The following is an 18,809-nucleotide window of genomic DNA, read 5'->3' on the forward strand; positions in this document are numbered from 1 at the left end:
ACATTTTCTGCAGCTGGTTTTACATGTACATTCCTGCCAAATTGTTGCCTTGTCCCCTCTTACCTTCACATTAGTCCGGAGTGCACAGTAACATGCAAAAAACATTGCAGTAAACAAGGAGCATATGGACCAGTATTCAGCGTCTCTGCTCTGCACAAACGGTACACACACGATCCCGAGCATGTGCTACTAAGGAGCATCCGTTCCCTCTGTCAGTTTGAAAATGCATTGATCTCTGTTTTTCTGACTACAAAAAGACATGTCTTGAAGGCACTGAGTGAAAGCTACATATCTCTTCATCGACTATATATAGAAATATGCCCAGTAATTTCAATTAGCAGAGAATTCGGCATCTGAAACTTGGACCTCAGTTGCTTTTCCTTCCAGCATTTTAAATTCAGGGGGGAAAGAGGAGGGGGAACTCACCCAGAGGGGAAAGGTGAGGAATTAAAATGTAAGCAGCGAGTTACTTAGATTTCCCCCTGGCTTTGTTGCTATTCTTTTCAATATTTTACAAACGTTTTACAGGGGAAAATGAAGAAAGGTTTCTCTTCCAATTCTCAGATTTACTGTAGATTCTGCACTGTTTCTGTCTGCTCTTGTTAAAGATGCAGCATCCCTTTTAACAGAGACAACGTCATCAATCATGACAGATTCAACATGTTCTACTTACAAATACAGTCTCTGATTAAGGACAATGGCTGACTGGCTTATTAATGTTTCCTCAAATGCAAGTTCAGTCCCTTGTGCTAATCTATTTTTAAATAAAAAGTCCCACCTACTCCTTCATTCTCATTTAATAAGAATGCAGCGGACTAGTTCTAAAGATCCTGAATAGCTCAGACACTGGACATCGCTTTCAAACTCTTTTCTTCCTCGTTGGGATTAGAAACATAGAGGAAAATTAAAATGAAAGCAGAAAAATCCTGGAGAAGGCTGTGCCCTCGGATTTGTAACTACATATACTGAATTCAAAATGCTCAAACATCTTCCAGGAGGAGCGAACTCAAAACCTAGCCAGAAGGCAAAGCTTTAATTCAGAAGCACAAAAATAAGATCAAACTACTTCTTTCACTCCTGTCAACCCCTGGGATCCTACAGATTAACTGATTGTTTACTAGACTGCAGGGACACAAAGTCAAAGACTCAACTCTTTGTTTACAGCACCGGGAAACACCGGTATTCACAGTGAATTGTGAAGCAGACTACAGGAATAAAACCAGAAAACAGCCTCCTTTTATTTTTTTTTCCACTGCAGCAGATACTGTGGGAGGCAAAGAGTGGAAAAGGCTTTACTACCTCCTCCTCTAACAGCACAGAGCAATTTGTGTAGGATAAGCATAACTTAATAGACATATCTGCAGTGACTTTTAGGATTTCTTTAAATAATGCTTTACGTAAACCCCCTTGGAAATCTGCAGAAATACTGAAGTGCTATCAAAGTCAGTGGGTACCTTTCTGTGGGCAATGAGGTGAAGAAACTTAAACAGAAGGAGGTGCATTTGAAGAAGAAAGAAAGAGGGGGAGGGGGAAGAAGACAGCAGGGTTTTTTTCCAACATCTTCCTAAAGACAAGCTCTCAGAAACTGTCGTCAACTCCAAGTGAACAGCTATTTTTAGCCTGTCATTGTTTGTGCCTTTTTTTAGGAACGGAGAAGGCAGTCGTGTTTAAAGCTAGATATTGCTCTACAACATATCCTAAGACAGCTACTTAATTTGATCCCCAGCTCCACCTGTCATACAAATCAAGTAATTACTAATCACAACCTGCTTTGGCAAAAGCAATGATGTCCAGAACACAAGAGATGTACCCTCTTCTTAAATCTAATCCTGCAATTGTTTTTTAGTGATGAAACTGGAGTCTAGGTGCATTAGTTCATGAAGCTGGGATATCCCAAAGTTCTGATAGCTCAGACTTGGGCTGCAGCAATATCCATCAAATAAGGTAAAACATAGTAACATGTTGCCCAGCAAAAGCATGGGAGAATTAATTGATGCATTTTTCTGACACTCCTCAAGTGAATAGAAAGGGAAACGGAATCATGGTTTGTTTTGCAGTACAGTACATTAACAATTAAAATTAAGCATCTTAGTCATTGAAAAAAATACCACAGGTCTTGGGGAATTCTGATCCACTGGAGAGATGCAATTCAAAAGCAAAGATGAAGAGATGCACAGTCCTGAGCAGTGAGGCAAAGCTCAGGCAAGCATGTAGCTGCATAAGAAAATCAAATTCAAATTTCTTTCCTGCCAAAGGAGTTGCACAAGGTTTCAGACAGCAAAGTCTTTAAAACAACTTTCTTCATCGTGATCCTAAAAAGTTAATGTTTTTGGGTTTAGGCAAACAAACTCAACATGGAGAAAGCAGGGCTGCACAGCTATATTATTCCCAAGTTATCACCTGTATAAAAGACTTCGGACTCATTTATGAAGACAAGAAGTAATGAAGTCCCAAAGTCTTCACCGTGAAAAATGTCCCATGACTCCTGAGTGTATAGGAGGAAAAATCATCTAGGACATTGCAGACCCTGACCCTCATAACATTGCAAGAGCAAAAAGGGAAGATTTCCATCCATGTGGCAGCTACCTCCTATAATAACCGTGGGGCATTTGAGAATTTCCTGGAAAATTGAAACCTCTGTACCAGCCAACAAGGTATTACTTTGACAGCAGAGCAACCTAACACATTTAACAGAGACTACTTCAGGTAATCTACACAAGCAGATCCCTGCAGGGCTTGATCACCTCTGCAAAACATTTCTTAGCATGACAGTCTAATTGTTAAAGGTGGTGTTTTCATCAGGGACATACATACAATATTTTACAGCAACTAACAGTTACTCAAAAGCATCACATATTGGTGATATTTACGGTCTTTGACATGGAACTGATGACAATGAGTGAGGAAAAAGCCTTGCTCGAGTCTGCCAGACATGCTAAAAATAGCAGAACATTTTAAGTGCTTAGGGCCTCTTAAACAGGACGCCACAGGAAGAACCCCACAGATGAAAGAAGTTACTGTAAAGAAAAATAGGTCAAATATAAAAACAGTAGAAAGGCAATTGTCCAAAGGAGCATTCCAGACCCTCTATAAAAAGGCATACAACTTGTGACCTGAACATTCTTAGATGATACAAACCACTGGAGTCACTATCTTGAGCTGTGAAATTTCATCATTACTTTATCCTCCTGTGTCTTCAGAAGGGCAAAAGGGAGCACTTGGAAGGAAACCCTGGCTGTCTGCAGAGGTTTGAAGAGAGCAAAGGAAACGTGCTGCCCTGGAAGACCTTGATCTCAGGAGGTCCTCAGGGCAGTCTGCTTCAGAGGGGTGAGGGGGGACAGTCCTTTGCAGCATCTGCCATTGCCCAGAAGGAGCTAGTAGCAGCAGCAGCAGCAACAGCAGTAGCAGTAGAAATGCCCTGTTGCCATTGTATCCTAAAGCTGTGGTCAAGGACCCCGACTGTGCTATGGCATTTTACAAGCACAAAGCAGACAGTACTAGGATAACCCTATATGGGGACAATGAAACCATATTGAAGAGTAATATTTTCATCCTCAGCAGCCTAACCACTCACAATTATTTTTCCCTAGACATCATGAAAAAAATGGCATTTTAAAGGAGAATAACAATAAAAGCAATAGACTTTTTAGTCTATTAGCCAGAAGGCTGTGCTGCCATCCAGCAGGACCTGGACAGGCTGGAGAGTTGGGCAGGGAGAAACTTGATGAAATATAACAAGGGAAAGTGTAGAGTCCTGCATCTGGGCAGGAAAAACCCCAGGTTCCAATATAGGTTGGGGAACGACCTGTTAGAGAGTAGTGTAGGGGAGAGGGACCTGGGGGTCCTAGTGGATGGCAGGATGACCATGAGCCAACACTGTGCCCTTGTGGCCAAGAAGGCCAATGGTATCCTGGGGTGTATTAGAAGGGGGGTGGTCAGTAGGTCGAGAGAGGTCCTCCTTCCCCTCTACTCTGCCCTGGTGAGACCGCACCTGGAATATTGTGTCCAGTTCTGGGCCCCTCAGTTCAAGAAGGACAGGGACCTGCTGGAGAGAGTCCAGCGCAGGGCAACTAAGATGATTAAGGGAGTGGAGCATCTCCCTTATGAGGAGAGGCTGAGGGAGCTGGGTCTCTGTAGTTTGGAGAAGAGGAGACTGCGGGGGGACCTTATTAGTGTATATAAATATATAAAGGGGGAGTGTCATGAGGATGGAGCCAGGCTCTTTTCAGTGGCAAACAATGATAGGACAAGGGGTAATGGGTATAAACTGGAACACAAGAGGTTCCACTTAAACTTGAGAAGAAACTTCTTCTCAGTGAGGGTGACGGAACACTGGAACAGGCTGCCCAGGGAGGTTGTGGAGTCTCCTTCTCTGGAGGCATTCAAAACCCGCCTGGACACATTCCTGTGTAACCTTATTTAGGTGTTCCTGCTCTGGCAGGGGGATTGGACTAGATCTTTTGAGGTCCCTTCCAATCTCTAACATACTGTGATACTGTGATACTAATAATGCAGTGAAGAAAGCAACACTCTTCAGTGTTTGCCCTATGGAAGCACAATGTGCCCCTCTTTACTTAAGCACATTTGTGGGTAAATATTATAACGTGCTTCTAAAAGTCCTGCTGCAATGAAACAGGTTTTGTGATTACACTCTGATGATTACAAGGAAAGCAGAGATTATCCAGAAAAAAAAAAAAAAAAAAAACCAGAAAAAAGAGGGGGAAAGGGCTGGAAAAGAAGTTGCATTGCTCTTTGAGTGGACAGAGGGAGAAATGACACTCCCATTCTTCAAGAGGGGAAAGTGGATGTCTGCAGGCAGTTGGACAGAACGGTGGAGGTTTGCACAGCCATCTGTAGGGTCTGGCCATGCAACTCTTAATAGTATCAATATTGATAATCTGTGCCACTGACTTGCAGCAGCCCAGGGTGTAGTTCTCCCTCTTTCTGCACTGATGCTGAAGTACTGGCTTGTGCAGTCGTGGCACTATGACTGCAGTCATGCTCCATCACACCGTGTCTTTGCACAGTGCAGTGATACAATCTAGCGCTCTAGTCCTAGAGTGCTTATATGCCTCTGATTTCAGCATATGAGTTTTAAACTGGAGCGATTTTACTCCTTTCCCCATTTCTGAGATTCTTAAGTTGCCATAAAAATGTTACGCTACAGCTAATGCAGAGCTGCAGGAAGTTCATTACACAGAAAATATCCATGTCAGACGAGGGGACGCTGCAGGAAGCATTGGTCTGCTCTGCAGGTCTTGGGTGCTGTGCAGTCTACAGTTTCTGAACATGTTGGCTATTGAGAGTGCATTGAGTCTATGGGATATCTGGAAACAAATGCTGAAAAGAGAGCAGGAACAAAGCTGCAATCGGCAAGAAGGCTTGCTTAGGCTTCACAATATAGCGAAGTCTAGTAAAGCATAACAGAGGAGCTAAAACAGCAATTTGAGCTCAGCAAATCTTAAAATTTCCAGAAAGAGAATAAAGAAACACTGAACAGATTATTTGCAAATTCTCATCTCCAGTATTGTAAACATCTTTGTCGGCAACATGAACAGTGGTTTGAGTGTACCCTCAGCAAGTTTGCCAATGACACCAAGCTGTGTGGTTCGGTTGATACGCCGGAGGGAAAGGGTGCCATCCAGAGGGACCTCAACACACTTGTGAGGTGGGCTGATGCCAACCTGATGAAGTTTAACCATGCCAAGTGCAAGGTCGTACACCTGGGTTGGAGCAATCCCAGGCACAGCTACAGGTTGGGCAGAGAAGAGATTCAGAGCAGCCCTGCAGAGAAGGACTTGGGGGTGTTGGTCGATGAGAAAATGAACATGAGGCAGCTTCAGTGTGCGCTCACAGCCCAGAAAGCAACCGTATCCTGGGCTGCATCAAGAGGAGCGTGACCAGCAGGTTGAAGGAGGTGATCCTGCCCCTCTACTCTGCTCTCGTGAGACCTCACTTGGAGCATTGCGCGCAGTTCTGGTGTCCTCAACATAAAAAGGACATGGAACTGTTGGAACAAGTCCAGAGGAGGCCACGAGGATGATCAGTGGACTGGAGCACCTCCCGTATGAAGACAGGCTGAGAAAGTTGGGGCTGTTCAGCCTGCAGAAGAGAAGGCTGCGTGGAGACCTCACAGCAGCTTTCCAGTATCTGAAGAGGACCTATAAGGATGCTGGGGAGGGACTCTTCATTAGGGACTGTAGCGACAGGCAAGGGGTGATGGATTTAAACTTAAACAGGGGAAGTTCAGGCTAGATATAAGGAAGAAGTTCTTGTGAGCATGGTGAGGCACTGGGATGGGTTGACCAAAGAAGTGGTAAATGCTCCATCCCTGGCGGTGTTCAAGGCCAGGTTGGACAGAGCCTTGGGTGGCATGGTTTAGTGTGCGAAGTCCCTGCCCATGGCAGGAGAGGTGAAACTAGATGATCTTAACGTCCTTCCCAACCCTAACTGTTCTATAAATCTATGAGTCTCTCTGGCATCCTGGCATTCTGATCCAAAAGTTGCTATGTTAAATATTCTCCCTCATTTCCAGGCCAGTAAACAGACCTATCCCTGGGATGATTTAAGTTAATCCAGTTTTTCCTGAAAACATTGTTTCTTTTTTCCACAACAATCTTGGTAATCCAATTGTCTGATTTCTGAGTATTTCATACTTTTCCTTCCAATACCCCAGCTCTCTGTTTTCTGTTCTATGTGGCTGCACTGAGGAAGGTTTCGATCAGATACATGAGAAAACCACACAATTTAGTTAGAAATCATTCCTTCTCAATATTAAATGCAAACATATTTTATGACCCAAGCCATTGTGGTATTTCAAAGACAAAACAATTTATAATAAGTAAATTTTAAAAAAAACCCCAACTATATGACCAAATAATAAAAAAAAAAGTGAACAATGGTTTGATCCTGTGAGTCTTGTGTGTGACTGAATTTCTCAGGAAAGGCTTTTTCATTGCTTCAATGACTCTAAAACAAGATACTACAAAACAAGGCACAGAGACCCAGAAAGAAGGAATTGGATAAAGAATCACGAAGCACCTTGTTACTTAAAGCCTCATTTTTACACTGCTGTACCTATAACCTGTGGATCAAGTTCATCTTATAACTTATGATATTCAACTGATTGAGAAGATGTAACTCCATTATAACCTTCATTGAAAGACTCTAGCTGTGAACACCTTTTTCAGCTCTGAAGATCACCAGTGAATTTCCTGAATTTCACTCATATTGATGACTAACATGTTTCCACAATGTGCATTTCATTTTCTGACTATGAGAGGACAGCTGCCTTTCCTCTTGACCTGCATTTTCATCATGACAACTTCAAAAAGGCATTTCTATCCACAATCATATTAAAGGTCACGGCAATGTGGAATCCTAGCAGATTATCTAATCTTCTTTCCTTGCTGAAGGAAGATTAACTATGCATAGAGTATTCTTGGCAAATGTTTGCCTAACCTGTCCTTCAAAATCTCTCATGGAGGAAGTGCAATCTTTGTTTTAGATGGTCCTTTATTTTTGTTATGGGAATGTTTCTGTGAAGATCAAGAAGATGATTCACAACAAAATACCACCTTTTATCCAAATTAGATTAATTTAACAAAACAGCTCTTTTTGGAAATTTCCCTCTTCTGGGAGGTTATAATGATGGACAAATCAGCAAGAAAGACACGAGGCCCTAAACTTTATAGTTTTGAAGCACTGGAAGTGCAAATGTATGCTAAAGTTTGCCATCTGTGCTTGGTGCTTTTTATACTTTCACCTTTGTAGTGTGAAATTGTCACCTTAATAGCAGTGTGTAGACATATTCCTATTTATTCTTCATTGTTTATATATACACACACATTCACACATATACAGGGATATGCTTGTATGCAAAGTGCATGTCTGTGAGACAAATACCGAGAGCAAAATGAGAAAAGGAGTATTTTCACTCTTGGTCCCTACAGAAGTCAATATATGAGGTGGTTGAGCCTTTCTGATATACGTTGCCTGTCATTCAGCCCAGATGGATGTAGAGCTCAACACAAGGTAAAAAGCCTAGACAATTAGAAGCCTATGCTTGTTTTCCCCCAAAACACCTTTCACCACGATTGTTTGAAAAACTTGGGGAAAATTAAACTTGGGGAAAGTGATGTCTTAATGATTTGCCACCACTCCCCAATTATGAATTAATGTTTTACTTTTATAATTTATGAACCATAATTTATGAACTAAGCTAATTCATTTAAGCATAAAATCCACATTTCCATGGTAACAGCATGAATGAAGAAGGAGCGAACTTGCAAAGTTCAACTGTATTTATTACAGTACTTAAAAATAAACCTCCAGCAATTTTCACCAAGGAAATTGCTGTAGTCTTTTTGTATGGGAAAAAAAAAATAAAGCTTTTACTGTAAATCTGTACAAGAACAACTTGGTTTTGCATTATACTTGATAAAGACCTGTATGTGTCAAAACATGTAGGATCTTTTTTGTACTGTGATTTTAGCTGAGGAAACTATTTAAGGGGAACCTATTGTTAGACTGAGAAATAGGATATAAAATTGTGTAACAGTGGAAGTAGCCTATGTTTTCATGAAAACACAGATTTGAGCTTTTTTTTTACGTAGTCAGTATTTTCATTAAACAAGCTTAGTGTCAGGTTTTACAATAGAGAGTATAATGATGGATATTCATTAGCCATGCTCTAACTATTCCTTTTCATTCAACTGAGAAGTTATCAGTTTAATATGTTAACAAACCTCAGCTAGAAATCAGATCAATGAAATAAATATCTTGGTTTGAAACTATTTTTAAATTTAGCCTGTTCTTGAAGAGTTATTTCAAACCTGCACAGCATTTGAAAGCAAAGGATAATAAACGAGTGAAACTATTTACAAGGAAATTAGTATATCTTCTATGTTTTAATTGTTTCAAACCAAGAATCAAGATATTTTTAGAAGCCTTATGAGTAAAAAGCAAATTATTGGGCTCAGTAAAGAATAAACAGGTAATCTAATTAATCTAATAATGTAATAAATCTAATAATCTATTTTTTTTCTTTAAAAAATACTGAAGTATATTACAAAAATAAAGGAGGAAAAATATCTCTTAGTGGAGAGAATTCTGTTTGAAATACAGTCAAATAAACCAATATAATATACCTCTACATGTGAAAATACATGATCCCCTTGTACTCAGAGCTTTTACAAACACAGTTTCCCAATTTTTCTATGGATTTAAAAAAAATTAAAAAAGTCTGGTTAAATCAGGCATCCGTATTCCTTATGCAGAACTATACACCTAGTGCTATAAAATTCCTTGTCAGCAACAAGGAGAAAGCTGGTGATGCATGATATGTCTGTATCTCCTTTGGGACATGTGACTCTCAACATCTGAAGACATCTAGCCAACCTAGCATTTCCCTCTAGTATCATTCAACTCAATAATCCAGACTAAGAATTCAAAAGCTTATCTTATCAGAAGCAATAAAGTCAGCAAAAAACTCCCATGACTGACTGGACGCTTCTCCTGTAGTGTTTTACCAATGATTTCATTCCTTACTTCAGCTCTTCCTTTTGCCATGAAGTAAAACTTTTTTCTGGTGTATTATTTTCAGCTGCACATACGTAAGTCCATGGGAATTGATGAGATGCATCCCATAGTCATGAGGGAACTGGCAGACATAGCTAATAAGCCACTTTCCATCATATTTAAAGTCCCAGCAGTGAGACAAATTACCCAGAGACTTGCAAAAGGGGAAATATCCTTTTATTCTTAAAAAAAGAATATTTTATTCTTTTTTATTCTTTAAAAAGGAATAAAAAGGAGGACCCTGCAAACTACCAACAAGTCAAACTCACCTCTATACCTGGGAAGATCATGGAACAGAAGCTCCTACAAGCAATGTCAAGTCAAATGTATGGCAGGGACCTAATTAGAGACAGCCAACACAGTTTCACAACAGGCAAATCATCCCTAAGTAATCTGCTGGCCTTCTACAGTGAATTGATGGACTGATTGTGTTGCTGGATAAGAGAAGAACAACTGTTTTCATCTACCTTAACTTCAGTAAGACCTTCGATACAATCACACACAACTTTCTTGTCTCTAAATTTAAGATATAGCCCTGTCCAACATGGCCTTGAACACTGCCAGGGTTGGGGCAGCCACAGCTTCTCTGGGCAACCTATGCCAGCGCCTCAGCACCCTCACTGTAAAGGACTTTTTCCTTATATCCAACCTAAATCTCCCCTATTTAAGTTTGAACCTATTGCCCCTTGTCCTACAACTGCAGTCCCTAATGAAAAGTCTCTTTCTATGTGTGTATAGTAATCAACATTTTGGAACCACTGGGAGGTTAATTTCCACATGCATATAACCACAACGAGAAGATCATTGCTCACTCCTGTTTCATCCCACCTTTCTGCTACATACCTCTATGCCTCCTACATACCAATTGAAATAGTATTTCTAGACTGCTAAAACAAGGTGAATGATAGCTTTTTTCAAAGAGGATTCCTAAAAGCAAAAGTAATCCTGAGCAGCAAGTGGAAAAAATCTACATCCTCTAAATCATGCCCAGCTAATCACACAACACAGTTTTGAATCTACTGTTGTTTTTGAGAATTTCACCCAAAACTGCTGTTCAGAAGACTTACCTCTTCAGGGTCTGTAATTAGTGGAATCATGAAAAAAAAAAGGTGATTTTTACATTTTCCACTGTGTAGTGATGCCCAACACATACTGACTGAAACACTGTTGTCATAATTTTGCTGTTCTGGGTTCAAGGAATAGTTCAAATGTTGTATTTAAATCAGAATTATTTCTTTCTGGAAATAGACTCTTCAGCAACTTAAGCTGTGGGGAATTTGTCACACAAAGTCAAAATTTTCAAATGACCTTAAGAGCTTTTTCAATTTAATCCATTAAAGATGCCTTGTTTCCACAAAAAAAAAATGCTGACTTGATGGAAAATAAAATACGGAAACTTCACATGTAATACTAGCTTAACATTGTAAAGAAATGTCAGTGACAGCACCGAAACAGAGGATTTCAGTATTATCAAAATTAGTCTAGAAAGTCAAAATTATTCACTTCAACTTTTTATCACTGAAAATTTTATCTCAAATCTCAACCTGCAAAATATATTCAACAACTTATGTCTGCACAGAAACCTTTTATACTGATTGTATCTAAGCAATTCTATTATTTCCCAGCAGTTAAAGAACAATTTCGTACTGATATTTAACCAGTTCTATTACTTCCAAGCAGCTAGGTTTCCTTTTAAAAAAACCATGCCTTGTGCATTTCTTCCAGAGATGTCCTCTTCTCATTTCAATATTCCTTTCAGTCACATGCGGTGAAGATCAGATAAATTCAGAGAACATCTTCCATTGAAATAATCTTATAAAATGCAAATTGCTCATATAATCTGATGATATTTCACAAGCTAACTGACTTTAGCACTGCTTTCTCTGTGGCCATTTATAAAGCTAAAAATCTCTGGCAATCTTTCTGGCTATGGGGCTGTCTATAAACATTTTATTATTACTTCTATACGCAAAATTATTCCCAGTAAAGTACACAGGGTCAGTATCTCTTTTGCATGGAGGACAAGAGTGAATGAGACATGCATGACAACAGAATATCAATTGAATAGAGCTGTATTTATCTGAGAGGAACATTTTCTGTTCCCATAATACTTTACTTAATAGTTTTAGAAATAGCACTCCCCTTGACCCAAAGAAGTTATATCATGCCCCATTTCACACATTAACCAAAAATAACATCAAATCTCTTAGGAAAACAAAGCCAGCCAGATTCTACTGTTAATTGTAATACAAGCGTTTAATTCAAAAAAGGACCATAAATATCTACAGTCGTAAAATATAAGAATCTGTCCCAAAGAATAAATAAAATCTGAGTAAAATATGACACACGCTAAGTGAGAATTTACCTCTACTAAAGCCAATGCTAAAAAAAAAAAGTTATTTATTTCAAAGAACATTGCTGATGTTCCTTAAGGTATAAAATAAACGTGAATGCGCACGCCATGATAGTGAGTTTGTGTGTAAACCTCAAATATAAAAAATTGATGCTCCTTTGTATTCTTTTGGCAGATTATGAGCTCTAGTTTAGCTATTCTACAATAGCAGAATAATACAGTCGGAGGGTATCCTTTTCTATCCCCTTCTCATCACCACATTGAAAGGGGACTCGGCATAGTGAAATATGCTTTAGGAGGCATTTGTGAATATTTATCCAGTCACAATGCCTGGGACACTGGGTACAGCGTAAGGGCATCATGCAATTATCAGATGGCATTCTGAACACTAGAATACTGTAATCTGAACTATTTCATATAAATTCACAGGTTTTGGGCACCATCAATCCAAGTATGGTTTCCTGATCTGGCTCCTACAATGAGTTCACTCCCGTGAACACTACAGAAAGGATGGAGAGTATATAAACTAGTAGTGATTGCTCACTGAAAGTGACTGAAAGTCAGGGAGTTTAGTCTTGATCTAGATGACAGAAATATTATGTGGGTATCTAGTGGAAGCACATTTGAAGGGCAGGAGATATTCCTGCCTGTATTTATCAATCAGAACCAAGGAAAGGCCACTAAGAGCTGTTAGTGACTCAGCAAGACAAGTCAAACTGGACTATAAAAAGATTCTCACAAGGGAGGAGGATAGGAGAATCTGTAGTGACAGGTGACTCATCTAGAAGTAAGAAGAATGAGATTGGGTTAGTCTTCTGCTAGTTGGAGAGATGCAGCTGTTGACTGCGTCTGAAGAGAGAGAGAAGTAAGGGGAATAAATAAATAAAATAAACATACACCATAGCACAGGCTTTTTTCCATCCTCCACCAAACCAACACAGGAATGTAGCTCATCTCCCCACCCGTGATGACTCTTGGTCCTTCACAAAACCTGTGATGTAATAAGGTAACGAGAATTAAATTTAATGGTTGACAGAGACTGTGTATATGTGCATGCACAAGTTTATCTTTTGTAATGATAAGAATGTCTCTCTCTAAATATTCGTTCAGAAATCTCCTTATTAACGGATGCTGCTGCTGTATACAATGCTCTTGAAATACAAGCCAAACCACAAAATGCACTAACTGGGAAGTTGATTGCTGCCTGCTCATTTCAGTGGAGTTCTGCCCAGGAAGTCAGAGTAGATGATAGCCCAGGCCTTCTGGCCCAAATCCAGATGTACCTCTGCTAATTCATACACACAAAAAGAGCACAAGACTGGAACAATCTGGAAAAGCTTGCAATTCCCTAGTTGTTACTGCAACAGAAAGCTGTCATTTCATACTTTTGGTTTGCATTGTTCTCTGCTTCTTGCCCAATGTTTGCTATAAATAGTGACATTTCATGCCCATTTATGAGATGGATTTCTGTAAGAGATGCAGAAATTCTGAAGCTATAACTGAAGTTGTTAAAACTCAAAATTAAGCTATGCAATGCTCAGAAATGTTGGCCATCTGCTATAATTAAAACTTTTAAACATATCTCAGTACTTCTGATACATTATTTTTCTCTGTCATTTGACAGCCCTCAGCACTGAAATAGCTTCTTGAATATTTTAGAATCAACATTACAGTACCATCACTTTGGTGAAAGAATTAGAATTAATTTTTCACAACTGCATGATTTCAGGACATTGTGAAACGACTTCAGTGGGTTTCTTTAAGCAGCAGTGTCCCAGTATCATATTGAACAGTTGTGTCTATGGCAACATGTTCCCATTGTCATAGATCTCATACATCTACCAGCATCTCTGGGTGGTTTTTTTTTTTTTGGATAGTTAACTCAGAATTCCATCCTAATTGTTAAAATCAGAATGAAAATTGAAGTTCATGCATAAAGCATCTTCTGCCTATATACTGTCCTACACAGCTTGAATGGGCAAAACCTCTTTTGGATGAACAGAGCTGGGAAACATTTGAGACCAAAAGAGATTACAATTTACTTTTTATTTCCTGGCTTCTGCTACCACAAAAAAAAAGATCTGTTTATTCATTATTTCATTATTGCATAGAAAATAATGTAAATTATAATGTTTTTTCTTTATACTAGAAGGTAAACTGGTAGCAGTCAGAGCCTGAATGAGAGCCAGGGCTCTCAGGATCTCTCTTTCAGCTTACCAGGTGTGGTAAACAGGTCTACCCCTCAGTTTATTCATCAGCAAACTGGTATTTATGGTATCATTCCCCGTAATCATACTCAAAATGTCAATGTTCTTATTACAACTCCCAGTCCTTTCTGCTCTGCAACTACACTGCAATTGCATCTTACCTTTCAGTAAGGAGACACTTCAGACTGCAAAGCTTTGAATGAGAAATGTAAGTAACAGCAGTTAACATTTTCGAGTAATTTTTACAGACTGATTTGAAATATTTGATTTTCTAAATCTGAGCAAGCATATCTCATTGAATCTTTGTGCTCTACCACCTACAGCATTTCCCAGAGTATTTTTCCCTCTCTGAAAGCATTTATTTGTACCTTCCTCTATCACAAGCAGCAAGCTTGATTTCAAGCCTGGGACTTGATCTTTCTCACAACTCTCCCAGCATATATTGAAGACATCTCCAGGTTGGCACCCCACATTTCTAGGAAAAAAACCCAATTGCTAAAGCATTTAGCACTGCTATATTCCTAGGAAAATACCAAAATCGATGAGATGTCATTTATTGTAATTTCTCTGGACTTTGCACTAGAATACATCTTCAACATACTGCCATCTTTGTTCAAAGAACCTCTAAGTTATTGTGTTAGTGCTTTCCTGGTATGTGGTTTTACATTCTGCTGAGCCATAGTCATCAAAAGTAGCTATGCAGTACCCAGAGCAGTCAGCAGTCTTCATCTTGCCTATAACTCTCTCTCACTGCTCTACTTCACCTTATTTTACTATAATATTTTAGGTATAGTATTTTATTATATTATCTCCAGCTACTCCACAGAAAACCAGTTAAAGGTGAAGAGCATCAGAGGGGAAGGAAATTAATACCCCCTAGCCAAATTTTCTGAAGAAGCCTTTGACAGATTTATACCTGAAACGCAATACAGAGCTATGTATGTAACGTCAGAAGGTCCAGCTGCAGAAATAGGACACAGAAAGAAGATAGCAAAGGAATATTCTTTAATTCTGAGAAAAAAAAGAGAGACTGCATGTGGAAAATCTTAGTGGATCAGTAGCTGCTCACTGCCCTTTGCAAGTCGGGAGTTCACTAGTTTGGGCAATAGCTCGTGGCTCTCAAGACTTAGTTTAACTCCCTGCTTTGCCACAGGCACACACCAGTGTGATAAGGAGCAAGATGATTAACCTACAAGATCTCAGGTTCATATATATGAAGATTAGCTTGTGAGCATGACTAAGTTTTTAAACATTGTAGGATCATCCAATGCTACCAAAACCATCACAGCAAAAGCAATGTTAAATCAAGTCTACCTAATCCCAACTAATCTGGGACATAGCCTAACACCTAAAACCCATTTGAAGACTCAAAGAGCCATCCAGTCTGCTAGTTCTGCAGGATTTCCAGAGCCTCCAGATGCCTTAATTACTTTGTATCTTCTGATTTAGCCTAGAAGTTGTCTTTTCATTTCTAGATTAATACAGAAGCATGTATTCTAATAAACTGGCAACTACGTCCAACCTAAACCCTGTTGCAACTCACCTTTGATGAGTTAGGCACTTAAACCGTGATGAAATTCTTCCTTGAGCTCTATTGTAATTATCTCTCAGAAGCATAAAATCTAGAAGTCAACACTACCATTAGTATCAGGTAGTAGTGCAGCAGCAAAAATGATGCCATCTTTACATCCGAGATCCTTGTGATTGGATCACTCAGCAGAGACAACGTATATAATCATCATCATTTTCAGAAGAGAGCTATATGCAGAGATGCTGAGTGGATAGGCTTTTGCTCATGGTCCCTCATTACTCACAAAAGATAAGAGACCTGAGTCAAGCGGACTGTATAGGTCTTTGGAGTCTCCTGAGTTCCCTCTGTCTATGGAGAGCAGCAAGTACCTAAGCCAGGAATGATGTCCTCTGCATGTCCTGAGAGGCTTACTGCATCCCTTGTTCTTTTAAAACATTTAGTTATGGTAGGCAGACTTATCTGCCTCTGCTCTCAAACAGATGCCTAAAATTTTACTGAGAGAATATCCAAGTTAAGCACTGGAATTGGGCTGAATGCAACTGAGGGAACCACGCTGGGAAGCATTTATGGCACATATCACACCCCTGTGTTACAACATCCACAAACTGCAATCCAAACAAAGATTTAAGTTAATAAAAGAAAAGTTCAATAAACAAAATTCCCTCCACAGAAACTAGACCAATCTACTTCAGATATAAAGGCACCATTTTAGTGTATGATTCCAAAGGAAAAGGGCTGTTTAAGTGTGCAGGGAAAGTTAATCAAAACTGCATTCCATCACTGCACATGCTCCTGGAAATGTGATTCATCCCCTTGCTTTCCTCCCAGATAGCTACAAAAATGGAGGGAGGTTTAAGGAACTCCTTTCCATGAGTAATTCAAAAGCTGAGTCACCTCTTGATATTCAGTCCATAGCCTGAAACAGCCTAACTTTGAGAGGAAATAGCCAAGATTTATAGATAAAGAAAGTGAAAAGAAAAGACTAGAAAATAAATGAATCTGTGCATGGGAAAGCCCAAAACCTGTTAACCAACCCTGTGATGAACTGCCAGAGCACAGAGCTCAGCAGCTGCATAACAAAGAGTGGATAGCCATGAGGAATGCTAACGAGCACTCCTGCATCAGGCTTGACTAGAAGGATGTTAAACACTAAATTAAAACCTAAGCATTGGCCAGAGAACACATGCAAGGGTAGTCGTTTGGGAGCATTTTCAGTTTATCATTCTCTCTTCAGAAGCAAGATGAAAAAGACTCTCCATAAAGCAGAAAAGGCTGAAATAGTCACTGCATCAGTTTAGGAACACAATGGCTGCTAGGTGAAAAAAGTAATTTTCAAAAAGGAAATCCAAACTTGTCTTCTCTAACATTTGCAGGCATCTCTTATCTCCTGGAAGCCAGAAATGTTCAAATCCCTTTAGTAAAACAACATCCCAAAGACCTAACAATGTCCAGGGACTGGTCATTGCGGAGATGCTACCCACTTGGGACCTATACTGATTTTCAATATGTATATGCTTTCCAGTCCTGGTTGACTTTGTGCTTTGTCCCATCTACTTTTTATTGCATGTCAAAAGCAGAAAAAACATAATCATTCATCTTAGAGCTAAGTAATCTTTCATGTAATCTTCTTTTCTGGAACTGGATATTTTTTAAGATAATGTGCATATTGTCTGAAATTAAGTATGCACAGCAGTTTTTCTATGCTGTTTAACAGTACTACTATGTCTCATGCCAGCTAAATATGTTTCAGTAGATTTTAGAGCAGATTTCTGCAATGTAATCTACTTAGTATTGCTCATGGCAAGTATCTGGAAACTTCAGTAGATGTGCAATATGATGGCTCAGTGTCTTCCAATGCTTTAACAACACAACCAGGAACAAATGCAAAGAATAAAACAATTTTCACACAACTAGCCCTAAGCTCTAAATTGTCTGTTCTAACTTCAAAGTACTCAATGGTATTGCCTGGCAGCTAATAACTACTGAAATTATATACACTGGTGGTAGCAGAGAACTTTGGTTGCCTGCAAATGCATTGTTTCATTGGGCTCCTGCTTTCAAGCATTTTGTTTCTCAGTTTTTCCAAGACTGTGTTGAGTATAATAGGGAAGGAAACTGAAAAGGTGCCTTTAAATCAGCTTTTACAGTTGCTGAATTTATCAGTGTCTCAAGGTAGAATTGGTTTGGATATTACAAGAACATACTGGCTACTGTGATGATAGCCAATGGTCTCAATTTGTTAGGATTTACATAGCTGGGCTCAACAAACAAGAGTGCAGCCAAATCAGGGTACAGGGTCACTCCAGCACTGTAACCCCTGTGACAACTAGCCTTGAGATGCCATTCAATGTAACTGCTCCTCCTATTCTATGTGAGCCAAGAGAATGTGTAGGTGCCATGACTACAACCTTGTAATGCAAGAGAAACTTCATCCTGGACTGCTCTTGTCTCCTGTGGATGCATGACCAACAGTTCCCAGAGGCCAGGCTTGGTTGTTCCCAGAAAAAGCCATATACCCAACAATAGCTCCCAGCTATAGTTGCAATAGGTGTTATATCGATTAATGAATAAATAATAAATATAAAATAATCAAAATAAATAAATTATAAAAATCAAATCATTGATCTAGAAAGAGACAGCAAATGGTAATGTGAAGATTACAAATAGATTGCTTCATTTTCAAAAGCTAATCTGATGGTAACTCCAATGATTATAGCTTTGATTTAAGCACACTCAGAAGTAGCAGGTCAGCTTACAGAATGAACTGACCTCTCTCAAGTGTTAAGCTAGATATCTACCAATGCATGTTTTGTTGTGAAGAGAAATAAAAAGAACAAGTTTGACCCAGGTAATCAATATAACACACTTTTTGGAAGCAACATCCATCAGTTTGCTGTAAAATAACTGTGCTGGTTCTTAAGCTGCCTGGGAAAGGAAACTCACATGGTGAATTTACCTATAATGAAAGTACAAGGCAAATCTTGCCTTGGATAGGGAAGAAATTAAGAAATCCATTTCTGTGATTCAATGTCAAATCACTGCTGAAAGATATAAATATCACAGTGGCTTGTTTTCACTCTGATCCTTAACATACCTTCTTCTATTTATCCTTCTCTCTTCCTTTGGCTGTGTATTCCCA

At 39.3% G+C, this 18,809-nt stretch overlaps 1 protein-coding gene across 4 annotated transcripts in view; it reads right to left on the reverse strand.

Moving 5' to 3' along the window:
* DLG2 (discs large MAGUK scaffold protein 2) overlaps positions 1–18,809 on the reverse strand; it is a gene marked incomplete at both ends in the record, with an annotated part of 868,631 nt that overhangs the window by 753,607 nt on the left and 96,215 nt on the right. For 3 of the 4 annotated variants that reach the window (XM_080612549.1, XM_080612548.1, XM_080612547.1), the window contains one exon: positions 64–105. The exons of the other annotated variant lie outside the window; for it this stretch is intronic. In XM_080612549.1, the coding sequence (XP_080468675.1) occupies positions 64–105 (42 nt within the window). Of the gene's footprint in view, positions 1–63; positions 106–18,809 lie in introns of those variants that run through there. 4 annotated transcript variants of the gene reach the window in all.

Source organism: Psittacula echo (genome assembly GCF_963264785.1).
Source record: "Psittacula echo genome assembly, chromosome: 3".
NCBI lineage: Eukaryota > Metazoa > Chordata > Aves > Psittaciformes > Psittacidae > Psittacula > Psittacula echo.